Below are 14,721 nucleotides of genomic sequence, written 5' to 3' on the forward strand. Positions count from 1 at the left end.
TATATAATGTCTACCACAGAAAAAAAGTAAGCAGTAATCAAAAGAATTTGTAGTACAACATCATTACATATTTTAATAAAACACCAATGAAGTTGTTTTACATTAAAAAAATATTTAAAAACCTTGACAGTGTTTAAGGATTAATAAAAAGGTTAGAAATGTAAAGAAACGTCATAAGTAGCAGTTTATCTAAGTAGTGAATCACATCACCAGCCCTAAATGTTAGTCATTAAAAAGACTCTCTATAAAATACATACATACTTTAATAAAATCATTAAGAGATGATACACATTACCATATACAACACAGCACCAAAAATAGTGCTGTCTTATCATCAACTTACATACAAATTCTAGATGGCTAGAAGCCTATTACATTCTAGTAGTTAATCTTAAGTGAAGTGTTATGTACAAGGTTCTAATATTTCATATAGATTAATACTAATTTAATACAAAATAAGAAAATATTCATTGTATTTTCATATCAGCATTTGGATATGTATCATCCCTCATATATTATCAATGTATAATTCACACCTGAGGCTAGAAAATCCACTAACCTAACCTCCTGCCATTCCCTAGTCAGTGAGGTGTGTTATAGTGGGGGAAAACACTGGATTCAGAGTCAGAAGGGATGGATTTCAATTTATATCTGCTTTCTAGTTGCTCTGCACTTGAAAAAAAAATTACATAACTTTATTCTTACAATTGGGATGATACCTGCTCAAACTCCCCTAAGAGTGCACTGTTCACAGACTCAAGATAGTGCTTGTGTGTGTGTGTGTGTGTGTGTGTGTGTGTGTGTGTGTGTAAAAGCTTAAACTATTTAAATACAAGGTTTTATTATTAGTGATGGTAGTGATCTCCATCAGTGAAAAATTACTGCCTTAAAAAGGTGGCTAAATTTCAATATTATTTTCCATTTATGAAGACTGAAGCTGACAAAATTCTTTAGATACTGTCCCACAAAATTTTATCAGCATAGTATTTTTAGCTCAGCCCTACTAATTTTAATATGTGATTAACCCAAGGAAAACAAGGCAATGCTCTAGAAGGGATTTAATAACAAGATAGCCGCTATAACAAGGAAAATGGGGGTCTCTAATAACAGTAGGAAGGCTACAATGCGTAGCCTGTGTAATCAAAATGCTGCACAATTTTAAAAGAAGGCATGCCTCAAATATTTCTACAAGAAGAAATTGGTTTTCTCTGAGCCAGGGAGACTTATTGGAATGGTAAAACAGCAGCTGACTAAGGATAGGGGTACAGCCACAAAGCTGCTCTGGGACAACCAGACCTTACGGTAATTAAAATCATTAGCAGAACTTCTTCAGTACCAGATGCTAACTAATTAATTAGCATATACAATTAATCCTCATTATTCATAGATTCCATATTTGCAAATATGCCTATTCACCAGAATGTATTCTTAATCCCAAAATCAATACTTGTGATGCTTTTGGGGTCATTTACAGACATATGCAGAGTGGTGAAAAATTTGTTACCCAATGCATTCGTTCCCAGCTAAAACCAGGAAAGGCTCTGTCTTGTTTCAGCTCGGATATGAAGATGACCAGAGGACAGAGAAGGTAGGGAATATTGCAGTGTTCTGCAAGAAGCTCTGGCTCTGGGGCCAGTTGGATAGGGCTAGAATCTCAACTCTGGCACCTGTTAATGGGGCAGCCTCAGGCAAGTCACTTAACACTTCTGAATCTCATTTTCTCTTTTGTAAAATAAAAAAATATATATAACCTACTAGAATGAGTTTTTTAGGATTTAAGATTATAATCTATGTGAAGTGTGTGTGTATGTATGCATATACACATACACAGTTGATTCTCCTTATTTGCTGCACTTATGTTCTTAAAGTCACCCTAACACTGAATTGGTGAACATTGAACCATTGGCTAGGGGAAATGCATGTGTTGAGTGTGTGAGTGTGTGTGTGTGAACCTAGCGATGGTTCAGTGTTCAGGTGACTTTAAGAACGTAACTGAAGCAAATAAGGAGAATCAACTGTATAAATTATATGACAGTATCAACAAAAGCCAAGCAAGTATAGTTTCTTCACTAATGGGGAGCCCAGAAAAAAAATTAAAGATTTTATATTCTAGATGAATGAATAATATATTTGAGACCAGCAGTAGAGAGTAGTGATTAAGGTTAGGCTGCCTGGGTTGTAAAGACCCACCCAATCACTTAAGAACTCTGTGATCCTGGGCATATTACTTAATCACTGTGTCTCCATTTCCTCATCTGTAAAATGGGGACAATAATAGTTACTACCACATAAGGTTAATTTGAGGATTATAAATAAAACCACATACTATTTATTAGAATAATACCTGGCACAAAATAGCCTTTAAATAAATGTTAGTTACTAAAAGGTACCTGGCAAATATAGTCAACCAAGCTTCCTTTAAAGAAATATAAATTACTTCTATTTCAAAAATTCTGTAACAATAACAATCTTTCCATTTATGCCTATCACTTTAAAAATATTTTCACATTACACATTTACCTAACACATTCATGTTAGTATATCATGAGCTTTTTCAACTCACCATTGTTGCAGCATTCCAAGCAGTTGTTGGAGCAACCTTTGGTTGCCAGTTAGATCCTCCAGTTAGCTTCTTTTCACCGGGCTGACTCCAATTTACATCACTTTAAATAAACATAAGTGAGAATATTAAACAACTCTAATTATGAAGTTTTTTTACTATATATTTAGAATGAACAGAGCATTTAAGAAGCAGATGATATCTCTACACATAGTTTCAAGATAAAAGCCAAATCAACCTCTAAATGGCACATGGGGAAAGAATACAAATAAAACACTCACTTCTTAGTGGTTCCATTTCCAATGCCAAGATCTAGAAGAGGAAAAAAAAGAAAGCAGTTAAAAGCTAGACTCACTTTTATAAAACAACTTATTTTAAACAAGATTCAAGAATCCAAAGAATACTTACTACCCACAAGGTTGGCTAAGGATGAATCCAAGTCATCAGATACTAACTTGTTAGGTGGGAGTTTGGCAACAGGAAGACTCTGGTTCTGAGAGGCCACTGTTGGTTTGAGAAGTCCACCTAGTTCATCAAAGCCTTAAAGTTACAAACAGATGAAATAGGATTTGTAAGGAACTTTATGGTACTACAGCTTTCTAAAGGAAGTCTCTGCCTTTTCTCCTTGTTTGTTTACTGGAAAATTCCTCCAAAAAAATGGGAACTAAAAAATGCTCTTAAATGGGAAAAGGAGAAATTCACCATTTCAAAGTGAACTGATTGAGAATGCTGTATTTGCTTTGATGGAAATCATTTGTCTTATTTCACAACAAAATTACATTAAGCTTCAAGGGGATGAATAAAGAAGCATTCAAGTAAACTATTCTTATTCCAAAGTTGTGAGAGAGAAAGGAATGGAATGTAATTCTCCTTTTCACCTGACAAAATTTTCTGAAGACTCACTTATACCCAAAGCAATATATGTGAAAAAATATATCTCTGTAACTTTGAAAGAAGTTTAAGAAATAATATTTTATAGACTTTTTTATACTCTTCAAAGTGGAGAATGTAAGGTATATGTAAAACAGTACATTAGAAGTAAAGTGAAAATGAACCATCAGATTATCTCTTTTCTTCTGTCTAAAACCACTTAACCTAAATTATACCTAAGAAATTGCTTGGTTTGTGCTCCAACTGCATAAAACCATCTAGTAAACTAGAACAAAGCTTGGAAATGAAAATAAAATAAAATCCCTTAAGGTTCTCTAACAAAGGGTAGAAGGTAAAGCAAATCCAATCAAACTGACCCACTAAAGGACTCAATAGCATAATCTGGGAATACTAGAGGATTTGAAAAAGAAAAAGTCACCAAAATGGTGGTTTACAAAATATGAACAATTTGTCCCTATTTCCTTTATCCTTTTCCCCAGCAAAACAAACTCAAAAGGAAAAAGTCAAATGCACCAAAAAATATAATTATAAACCTACTAGCATACAGAAAAAAATAAATTCTTAGTCCATACATATTCTTTACACATTTGCTTTTTTTTAGATGACTAACAAATTGTATATTATAAAATTAAGAACACCTCAATACATTTCTTTAAATGGCTTGAATAGAATTACTAACCAAAATCAAAGGCCACCCTCTGGTAAGAATAGAATTGAGTATCAATTTCTAGGAACTCAATCTTTAGGAGCTTCAAAATATGAAGATATTAAATTGAATCATTTAAGTGGAAACCTGGCTCTACAGATTTATAAAGTTCTTTTAAGACAGATGAACAAGCATGCTATAGTAAGAATCATTCTTAAAACAATAAAAAGCCCCTGCACCCAAAGCTCTGATATTTAATACATTCTAGCTGTTTACACATGGACTATCTCAACAAGTCAAGGTACCACAGGTTATACTTTCCTAGTTTTCAAAAAAGCCAATTTCATTTCAGTAAAGGTAAAAACTGAAAATGACTAATAAAGGGTTATGTCTACACACAGTCACTAGCAACTTAGCAGTCTAATCTGAGCAAAATCTCTTTTTTTCTCTCTTATTTAGCTCTGGGAAAAACAAAATCCTCCCAGAGTCAAAACTGCCACTAAGAAAAGGACAACGGTTAATAGTTCCTTGAAGTTCTCATCTAGTGGTTGGGCAAGGAGGGACAACTTCTTTGGCTACCCCAATTTAATCTATTTACACATGTTAAAAGGAACATTACCTGTCCTTACACAGAATCTAAATTAGAACATTATAGTAATGCTAATAAAACAATTTTTTCTTACCCCCAGAATCTACAATAACATTTGTAGATTTATTTCCAAACACAGATTCAAAGTCAACATTAAGGCCAGCTGAAGGATGTGGCTGTGCAACTGGAGAAGGAGTGAATCCTAAGAAAAACCAAAATAGAAAAAAACTCAATTCTTTAATAACTCTACATTTATAGCTCTTTAATAATGATGACAATAGAATGGAAAAAACAATAAATTCCTACAACAACAAACAAAGCCAACCCTTCAAGCAAAATGTTTCCTACACTACCCACATCTTTTTGTGGTGATTACATTTTCCAAAACAAAATCATCCCACTTTAAAAGAAAACTAACAAAAAAGCAACTTAAGTTAACTACTAGCTTGTTTCATTACAGAACTAAAATCTTTTGCTTATTTTTTAATTTTATATGCCGATGATCTTTAAAAAACGGAATGCATCTAAAATTCCAGAATTTTCCATGAAGCAAAATATATACACAATGTAAGGAATCATTTGGGAATGAAATAAGTATTCTATGGTGCTTTAAAAAATATGAATCTACTTAGTATCCCCAATAGTCTTTCTCCCTCTACCTACTCACCTTCCATATTTCTCTCTCCTTCCTTCCTTTCTTTCTCTCTTCCTTCTTTCAATGGTTAATCAAAAGCTATATGGTTTAAATTCATTTGAGAAGTGACTGGATTTTGAAAGTTACAACCCACTAATCCTTATGTCCCACTTTGTGTCCAGGTGCTTTTCCAATATCAAAGAAAACACAGGTCATTTTCAACTCCCAAACACCCTCTAACTTCAACTTACTACTTCCAAAGTGGAGCTGACAAGTATACAATCAAACATGCTAATTGACCTAACTCTAGTCTGAAATATCACAACCTAAATAGGAAACCTTTTTCTTTCCTGTCCACGTTACACCAATGCTAGTGGTATTAAGCTGACAGACACCCAACTCATGTCTCTGAAACTAGACTATGCTGAGAAAACAAACAGAAGATTTTGAATTGTGTGAGGTCGTATTTTCGTGAGGTGAGGTCCTGAATTTCCAAGGGCTGAAAAGAATTAAAATCACCTAAAAATATTAGGGCTGTCACATGAACTTGGGGAGCTTTCAATCACTGAGTATATATCCAAGGAGGGAACAGTTTAGCAAGGATCACAAAGAAGGATTTCTTTCGCTTTGTGAAGGCTGTAATAAATGGCTCCTAAGTTCTCTGTTCTCTTCCATCTCTAAATTCTATACAGTCAGATTGTTAAAAAAAAATCTGATATTAAAAGATTAACAACTATATCATTAGGGAGAAAAACTTTTGAGTCCTAAACATAGGCTCTCTTTCTTCCTTTCTCAACTTTCCGCTAAAGGACTTTCAGTCTGTCAGAATCTAACTTTGAACTCTTAATGTACACCACCAAGATATCAAGAACCACAATGATGTCGTACTAAAAAGACTGAGCTTAAAAAAAGAACTGTAAAAAGTAGGGCAAGATTTAGCGAGAAGTCCAAGGAGGTCCTCAAAGACAGAGAAGCCAGAAAGCAATGACTTATTAACAGTGACTCATACAAGCTAGTCCACATCAATGATACTACTTTAAAAGTAGCATTTTACATCAATAGCATGAATATTATGTAGGACACAAATTTTTAAGAATGTACAAGTTTGATATTATCCCATAATTACATAACTCTTAAAATACTCTTAACTCAAAGACACTGGCCATACAAATAAGAACACAAACACTATCAAAATACAAAATAATTTCGTATATAAATCTAACTGTTCATCAAAAGGTTCCTAGAATTCTAGACTTACCAATTTAACAGCATTTTAAAAGACATAAGTTGTTTAAGAAATACACCATGGGCTTACTGGTTCTTCTTATAATTCCTTAAAAAAAGAACCAATGTATCCACTCAAGAAAGACAAAAACCTATCATGCTTAATTATGTGCCCACGCTACCATCACAGTGTAAGAAGCATACAAACTGTTCTTTAAATTATTCTGGAAACAGTATCCAGGTTATGGTATCACTAAACTTTAGAAAATACATGGAACAATAATTTATAACTAGGATAGTATATTAAATTCCTATTTTCTCCTGCTATTTTGTCCCGCTTTCTAGAATTTGGTTGATATCAGAGATAAGTCTATCCTTTATAGTAATACAGAACAACTTCATTCCTTTCTGTAAAGAGAGGAGCTATCTCCTGAGGTCTCTGGGGGCACCAATCTGTGAAATTACAATATTATCACCTATAAGTATAAAAGGTTTGAAAGGATATAAAGTAATCCAGAGCTAGCACCTCAAATTTAAAAAGCCTCTACACAGACAGAAGAAAAAAGTAGAATGAAAATTTTTAATGAATTATAATAGCTGATTGGCTACCAGGGAAGCAAGCAGTATATTTTCAAGGTAACAATCTTTTAAGTAATTAAGGAATGCCTGTAACACACACACATTCAAGGTAAGAGTTCTGTATTATTATTTCAATGCACATTATCAACTTAACTTAATGGCCTTTTGTCCCCAAATGACTTTTTGGGACACTGTCAGGATTGTCAACCTTTAATTTTTAAAAGTTACTAAAACAAAGGTACAAAACTGATACCACCATTTCAAAAGGGAAATTTCAGGGACACACACACAAAATGAACAGGCTATCCAGAGTTGAGGTTCACTTATGAAATAATTGCTACATTAAACTACTCCTTCATTTCACCATGTGTAAGGTCCCAGTGAAAACCCTGTCACTGGCCAGCACCAGTTCAAAGATTAATGTGTAGAAACCACTGTCCTGCAGGGCAAATCTCAAGAGGACAATAATAAATTAACTGAAAGGTACAAGAGGAATGAGCCTTGGGGGCAGAAAAGCATTCCAAACACCTTTAAGAAAAACTGGCTGGGTTGTTAGTGGATTTTGGTGGTAGTTCATAATGAATTAGGCCTCAAACTTTTGTGAAAGTAACTGCTACTAATTATTCAACTCTATTAAACACTATGTAAGGGCTTTATAAACAGGGTACTATTTAAACCTCACAAGAACCCTATGAGATAGTTATTATTATCCTCATTTTACAGATGAGGAAACTAAGAGATTAAATAACTTGCCCAAAATCAAAGATTTATTAAGTGGTGGAACCAAGACTTAAACCCCAAGTTGTTTGGTTCCAGAATCTATTAGGGGTTTTCAGTTGATCCTAAGTATTTTATCTTACATAAACTAGTAGGTATAAAAATAAATTTTTATTTTTATAGCTATAATAATTAATTATATCTATTCACTAGGACTATTCAAGTTTTATAAACTTCTTGAGCTTTTCATAGCAAACGCTGGGCCAAAAAAGTGAACAATCCTTGGCAATTTTAAAATCTAAAAGCAACGCAAAACAATCTGTTTAAGATTGTATCTGACGATTAAATAATAATTTAGGTAAGAAATAAATTCCAAGTATGAAAGGATCTGCATACACAAAATGGTTTTTAATAGCAGTAGTTTTAAAGAGAATTCTATGTGTCAGGCATAGTGCTAATGCTATACAGTCATATATGTAAACCTCAAGACAACCCTGTAAGACATTATTGTCCTAATTTTCATAGGCTTAGAAAGGTTAAATACTTGCTGAAAGTCACACAGGTAAGGAAGTAGAAGTGGAATTCAAACCCAAGTTCACTGGATTCCAAACATATTCTTTCCATCAAATGCCCTCATAAGGGCCATTTTAAAATACTTTTAACCGCATCCAACTCTTACTGTCAGTCAAGACCTCAATTCTTTAGTTGTGTCAAACCTACTTTTTAATGCCAATTTAACTAAGGTAATCAACTCTTATACACAAAAAAATCAGCTAGATTTTGAGGTTTTATTGCTACTACACTGGGCTAAAACATATTTGGAAAGACACAGATGAATACCAAATTGGCCATACCTCCCTGGAAACTGCTTCCTATTTCTACGGCCTTTGTATAGTGCTGGAAAAGCATGCTTCTTTCCAGTAAAATCTCCCTACACCTATGCCACAATTGCTAAAGTCAAAGTAACTACTGCTCTATCACTAACATCTACACAAAGAGCTTTAAATTCCATAAGCTTGTAATATTAAAACATTATAAACTCTTCTGAAAATGTGAAAGTTTTGGGTATGGATTAAAGTAGGAAGATGACATGCATCCATTCACAAAATAATGTGTTTAACCAAAGAAAACAAAGTTAGGCAAAAAGTGATCTGTTCTCCAAACACAAATATATATATTTTTCTTACCAAATTAAAAAAAAAACTCATTTTAAGTAAAACAACAAAAAGAAATAGCTCTTGCATAAATAAATTGATACATTTTAGAGATACCATAAATAAACTGATAAATTTTAGAGATACCATTACCTACCTCCAAATAAACCAGCTACAGTAGAAAGGTCATGGCACATAAGGGTAGTATTAGGATAAGCTTGAGTGCCACAAAAAGAATCTGACAAGGCATACAAAGGGGAAAAAAACAAAGAAAAAAAAGAAAAAAGAGAAAAACGAGGAGGAACAGTTAAGAGTGGAATGGAGTAATTAAAAACAAAAAAAACCAGAGGCATCTAAGCACTTGGGGTTCTTCAAATTACATGTTACTGAAAAAGCACTTAAGGCTTCATTATGAGTATTATATTTAAAAATATATATATTACATTCACAAGAAATTTTAAAAAATAACCAACACTGCATCTCTTCAGATAAAGAAATATGAAGCAGTATCCTTTTAGCCAATATTAATCTGTCTTCTAATATCTTCCTTTAAAGGCGAGGAAGCCAGCCTGGACAAGGTCACAGACAAGGCATAGCTGAGACCACAACCCACTCTTCTTGACTTACAACTCAGTGTTCTTGTAGCTTTAATGAGGACAAGCTACCTAGTATACTGAGCATCACATCATCAGATCAATGTCCTCCTCGGGAAGGGCTGGAGGTATATCTACATAGCTATTCCCTGATGTCTCCCAGTCATTCTTAACCCTATAGAGCGGGGGTTGGCAAACTATAGCCTGTGGGCTATTTTTATACAGCTGTGAGAGCTACAAATGGCCTCTACATTTTTAAAGGGTTGTTTAAAAAAAATGAAAGAAAGGAAAGGAAAAGGAAGGAAGGAAAGGGAATAGAAAAGAAGAAGAACGTACAGTAGAGATTTTATGTATCCTATAAAGCCTGAAATATTTACTATCTGGCTCTTTACACAAAAAGTTTGCTGACCATCATTTTACAGCAGCATTATCCAATAGAGCTTTCTAACAAGAGAAATGTTCTACAAATCTGCCCTGTACAACATGGTAGCTGTTAATCACATGTACCACTGAGCAATGGAAATGTGGCTAGTACAACTGAAGAAGTAAAATTTTAATTTTATTTAACATTTAATTTTAATCAATTAAAGTCTAAATGACGACATGTAGCCGGTGGCTAATGAGACAATGCAGCTCTAGGACTGGCACACCTCGGCTGGTCCTTTCATGCTCTTACTGCTCCGAGTAAGAAACTATTGGAATTTTTATTACACAACTCTACTTCTCAGGAACTTTTAACTTAAACTGAAAGCTTCTTATTAAAAAGCCTTTTCTAGGACAGGCCTCAGCAAACTACAGGTGCATGTCTTCGTAAATAAAGCTTTACTGGAACACAGTCAAGCTCATATGTTCACGTATTGTCTACGGCCACTTTCACACTATAATATCGAAGTTGAGTAGCTACAACAGAGGATCGTGTGGCTCGTGAACCAAAAATATTTACAATCTGACCTTCTAAGAACAAGTTTGCAGATCCCTGTTCTAGACTAATGCCTAATGGTTGACATCAGTAGTTTTTAATTTCCCCTTCTGTACTCATTTTAATAAAAAAAATGAGTATTTAACAGTAAGTTTTTTCTAATGACAAAACTTAGCAGATGTGATTTTTTAAAAAAGTATACAGTCATGGACCACATAATGACATTTTGGTCAATGATGGACCACATACACAGTGGTGGTCCCATAAGATTAGTAACGCGTAGCCTAGGTGTGTGGTAGGCTATACCATCTAAGTTTGTATAAGCACTCTCTATGATGTTCATCCAACGACAAAATCGCCTAACAATGCATTTCTCAGAATGTATCCCTGTCATCATTAAGCAACACATAAGTGTACTTCATACTTTCATTTGTACTATTTTCCTTCAGAAAAGGGGTTTAAATGAATATAAGGGTTTAAATGCAAGTCTACACCTCCATATGGGAAAGAGCATTGCAGAGTAAAGCTGTAGGTCTCCTGCTTTAGGCTTTGCCCCACAACTAGCTTGGTTATCTTAGCATTTAACTTTTCTGAGACTCGGGTGATCCATCTCTAAAATGGTATTAATATTCTCTTACCAGTATGAGAGTTGAGAGCTGGACCAAACATTCTCTAGAGGTCTTTGCAAACTCTAAATCACCAATTTTACTCACCTTGGAGTATATGGCCATCAATTTTGCTTATGGCTTTGCTTTCTGGTCTTCCTCTTGCCCTAACCCCTAGGCCTTAAACTTAAGAAATATTAGGAAAATGACATTTCTTATATATTTCTCTTGTTACAGACTCTCCTTGAAAAGCCAAAATAATAATTAAGTAACCCGTTCACAATGGTATTTACATATTTTTACTCTGCTCCTCTTTGAATGTGAAATAGCTACAACCTTTAGCACTCAAGGTTACTGCCCTCCATTCTGTCCTTCTTCAGTGAACATAGATGCAACAGTCTGAAGCCCACGCATTGCTCTGACCTAAAAGGTGGAAATAGCGTAAAGCCTCAAAGCAAAGACATTTCTGTCTCATATTCCCAAATCAAAGCAAATGACTTAAAAAGATACAAGCAGCTGTATTTTTAAACACACACTAGTTCATATTCAGTAAATATAAATAAAATATAAATTTGTAAAAAAAAAAAACAAAAACAAAACAAACCACACCAAGGATAATTCTGGTAACTACTCATTACCAAGCAAGTAAGGTACTCCCTCTGACAAATTTTCTAAAGAGTAACAAACTGTGAAATTTAGTTTCAACTACCTTTTATACAGTTTTTTAATGTACTACAATGACATGAAGGAATTATTACAATCAATAATTACACTGTGGAGCGCTTAGACTAGTTATATCTAACTAGAGCACCTGCTTTGGAACTTTCTCAAATCTGCAGCTATTGCTCTCTCATCTCCCTTCCTCCCTTCCTTCTCCTGTTAGATATATTTAACAGAATATTTACAATGTGACCACAAGATCTATTTAGGGTACACAGATCACTTTCTGCATGTTGTTTTAATCAAAGATTTAAGTTTGTGTCACCTTAAGCTGTTTCTCTGAATTCAACAGAAAGCAGTTTCACCATCTTTTAAGGAGGGTTTAACATCTTTTTAGCAGGATTCAAAAACATTTATCTCAGGTTAATACAGACATAAAAATTCCCTCTTCCTTGTATAACTTTGGTGTGAAATTTTGCCTTTTTATGGATTTTTATACTGTAATTAAAGGCTATTCACTCAAGTTGTTTTTTATTTTCTACTTTTCATTTATCTCAGGCTAACAATGTAGTGAGATCCTTAAGAATGGGACAAAGGGTATGTGTGGATTTCAGACAATCTAAAATTGTATTGTTCACAATTAAAAAAAGACTTAGCTACTAAGAGAGATAACTACCCTCTCTACCAAGCACAGAGAGAAAATATAAGCACACATAAACACGTTAAGAGATGTTACTCTTCAACCAACTCTCCTAATTACCAACTCTCTGAACTAATAAACAGGATGCAGCATTGATGCTAGACAGCTTGAGTATTGCATTATAATATGGTAGAGAACAAAACACTAAAAAAAGTCCAACTTCAAAAGAAACTTTCCTTCCTAAGAAATTGTGTTAAACAAAATTAGGGATACTAGTGTCAATTTAAAAATCTTACTACATTATTGCTATTTAGTTTATTTTAAAATTTGATATTAAAATCCAAAGTTATTATTGCAGTGCTTTAAAAATAATTAATGGATAAGTAAAAAATACTTAGGCAGTATAAACATTAATTGGAAAGAAAGGTTAAATGGTACTTTACCAACAAACATTTCATGAGTAGGTGTCCTAGTAGTAAAAGTGGATACATCTGAAGAAATGGGAAGGTGAACATCACCACTACTTTTTGTGAGGAAAGGATTTAAGCTTGGAATGGCATCATCAACAGCATCTACAGTAGCAGAGAAAGGATCTGTGCAGTCCAAGTGCATTACAGCAAAATGAAGAAAGGAAGTAAATTAATTAGTATTGTAATTAGTCAAAAGATGCAAAGTGAAAAAAAGTAGAAGCTCTATTATTGTTTATTAATCTTAAATGCAAAAATACCTAATGACCAAGAGGGAAGAACTACATTTAACATATTTTAAAATGAATCTTCAGAAAAAAAACATTTGTGTTCATTAACAACAGTAGCATAGTAAGGATAGATCTACTTTCTAACATCAGGAAGCCAACAGGCAGATAATTAAAAAAGAAGAATAACCAAAATGTTTCCACAAAAGAGCCACCCACCTTGAACCATGTTCCCTGCCCTAGGTGGCAGTGTACTGGCTTTGGTGGCATAGCTATGTTTACTCAAATAATTAATATAAACAATTGATACATGTGTGATATAAGTAAAATTTCAAAAAAAAAAAGGGAATTGGGGGTAAAAGGCTGTTTCTAATGTGTGCATACAACTCTTGTATAGGTTCAGAGGTAGGAAATAAAAAAAAAAGATGAAGAAAAGGTCTAATGATGGATAAAGAGATTTTAGAAAAATTAAGAACAGAAACAAAAGATTGGCCATTTAGTAGAATGGGAACAGCTTTGAAGGCCAAACTAAGAGTTTTAAAGCCAAATCTTTTAGGCCTTGAATGATTCGCTAAAGGAATAACAAAAGCATTGCTCCCTAGTAGAATGGTACCAAATATGTACTATTATCAAATCCTACATCTAAAGTTATTTTAGAATCAGATATTTACTGTACCTATACCTCATTCAAGATAACTATCATTCTAATGTTTAAAATCCATTCATCCTACCTTAAGTAAATGGAGAGAAGAAAAAAGAAAGAGCAGCAAAAATACAGTGTCATGATTTTTTTCTCATAACAATTAAAAAAGAGAAGATACTACTGTACTTCCAACCAGCAGCCTGTTCTTGTCTATTCTAGTCTAGTTCGTGACCCTTACCAGGGAATACGTATTAAGCACTGTATTTTACTCTAAGACTGTATGATGGAACAATAAGAAGGTAGTAATGGCCTAAGGACCAGATCAACCACTAAGATATAGGCACACTTGCCTTCAAGTCAATAAATTTAAGGCAAGTGTTCCACAAATCCTACAACTGTTTAAAAAAGGAAAACATAAAGAAAATATTGAGGTTATTGGCTTAAATATAATAAATCTTTTTTAAAACCTTTAGTTTTTGTATCACATAAGACCCCTTCTAAGAATTAAGTATTCCTATGGAACATCAATTCACACCCAAAAATAAAGTCTTTAAATGTTATCAAAATTCACTGACGTACTATTCAAACTTAAATGGATCATGTTTAACATCTTTCCCATTCCTCCACTCCTCCTTAAATGGAATGGGGGAAAAGAATCAGAAAAAAAAATTCAGAAATGAAAAGTAAACAGTCAGATATAATACGCTGGTTTTTTGTACTAAAATAAAAATGTAATGATGACCACTCTGACTCCTTCTTGCATAAGAAAGGAGCTACATTAACTTTAGAGTTGATTAGCTCAGCTGAAAGTATGATTTTTAAATATTCAATAGTGGCATGGAGTTTTTAAAGTACATTGTACTTGGTTGTACAAGTAGGTAACACGAAACATCTCTCTAGTTTCCCATGCAACAGAAGCCATGAGAGAAGTCATTCGAAAAAAGGACACATTTCTATAACAGATCTATTGGTT

At 33.6% G+C, this 14,721-nt stretch overlaps 1 protein-coding gene across 11 annotated transcripts in view; it reads right to left on the bottom strand.

Annotated features, from left to right (window-relative positions):
• PICALM (phosphatidylinositol binding clathrin assembly protein) overlaps positions 1-14,721 on the bottom strand; it is a 104,371-nt gene that overhangs the window by 19,403 nt on the left and 70,247 nt on the right. For 4 of the 11 annotated variants that reach the window (XM_004434075.3, XM_087433549.1, XM_004434076.3 and 1 more), the window contains exons 13-17: positions 12,855-13,004; positions 4,781-4,888; positions 2,969-3,100; positions 2,842-2,872; positions 2,564-2,663 (exon numbers count right to left, since the gene is read on the bottom strand). In XM_004434075.3, the coding sequence (XP_004434132.1) occupies positions 2,564-2,663; positions 2,842-2,872; positions 2,969-3,100; positions 4,781-4,888; positions 12,855-13,004 (521 nt within the window). Of the gene's footprint in view, positions 1-2,563; positions 2,664-2,841; positions 2,873-2,968; positions 3,101-4,780; positions 4,889-9,151; positions 9,233-12,854; positions 13,005-14,721 lie in introns of all 11 variants that reach the window. The other 7 variants (XM_087433546.1, XM_087433548.1, XM_014790388.2 and 4 more) reach the window with 4 other exon arrangements.

This window comes from Ceratotherium simum, chromosome 7 (genome assembly GCF_057802395.1).
Source record: "Ceratotherium simum simum isolate JZ-2026a chromosome 7, ASM5780239v1, whole genome shotgun sequence".
NCBI lineage: Eukaryota > Metazoa > Chordata > Mammalia > Perissodactyla > Rhinocerotidae > Ceratotherium > Ceratotherium simum.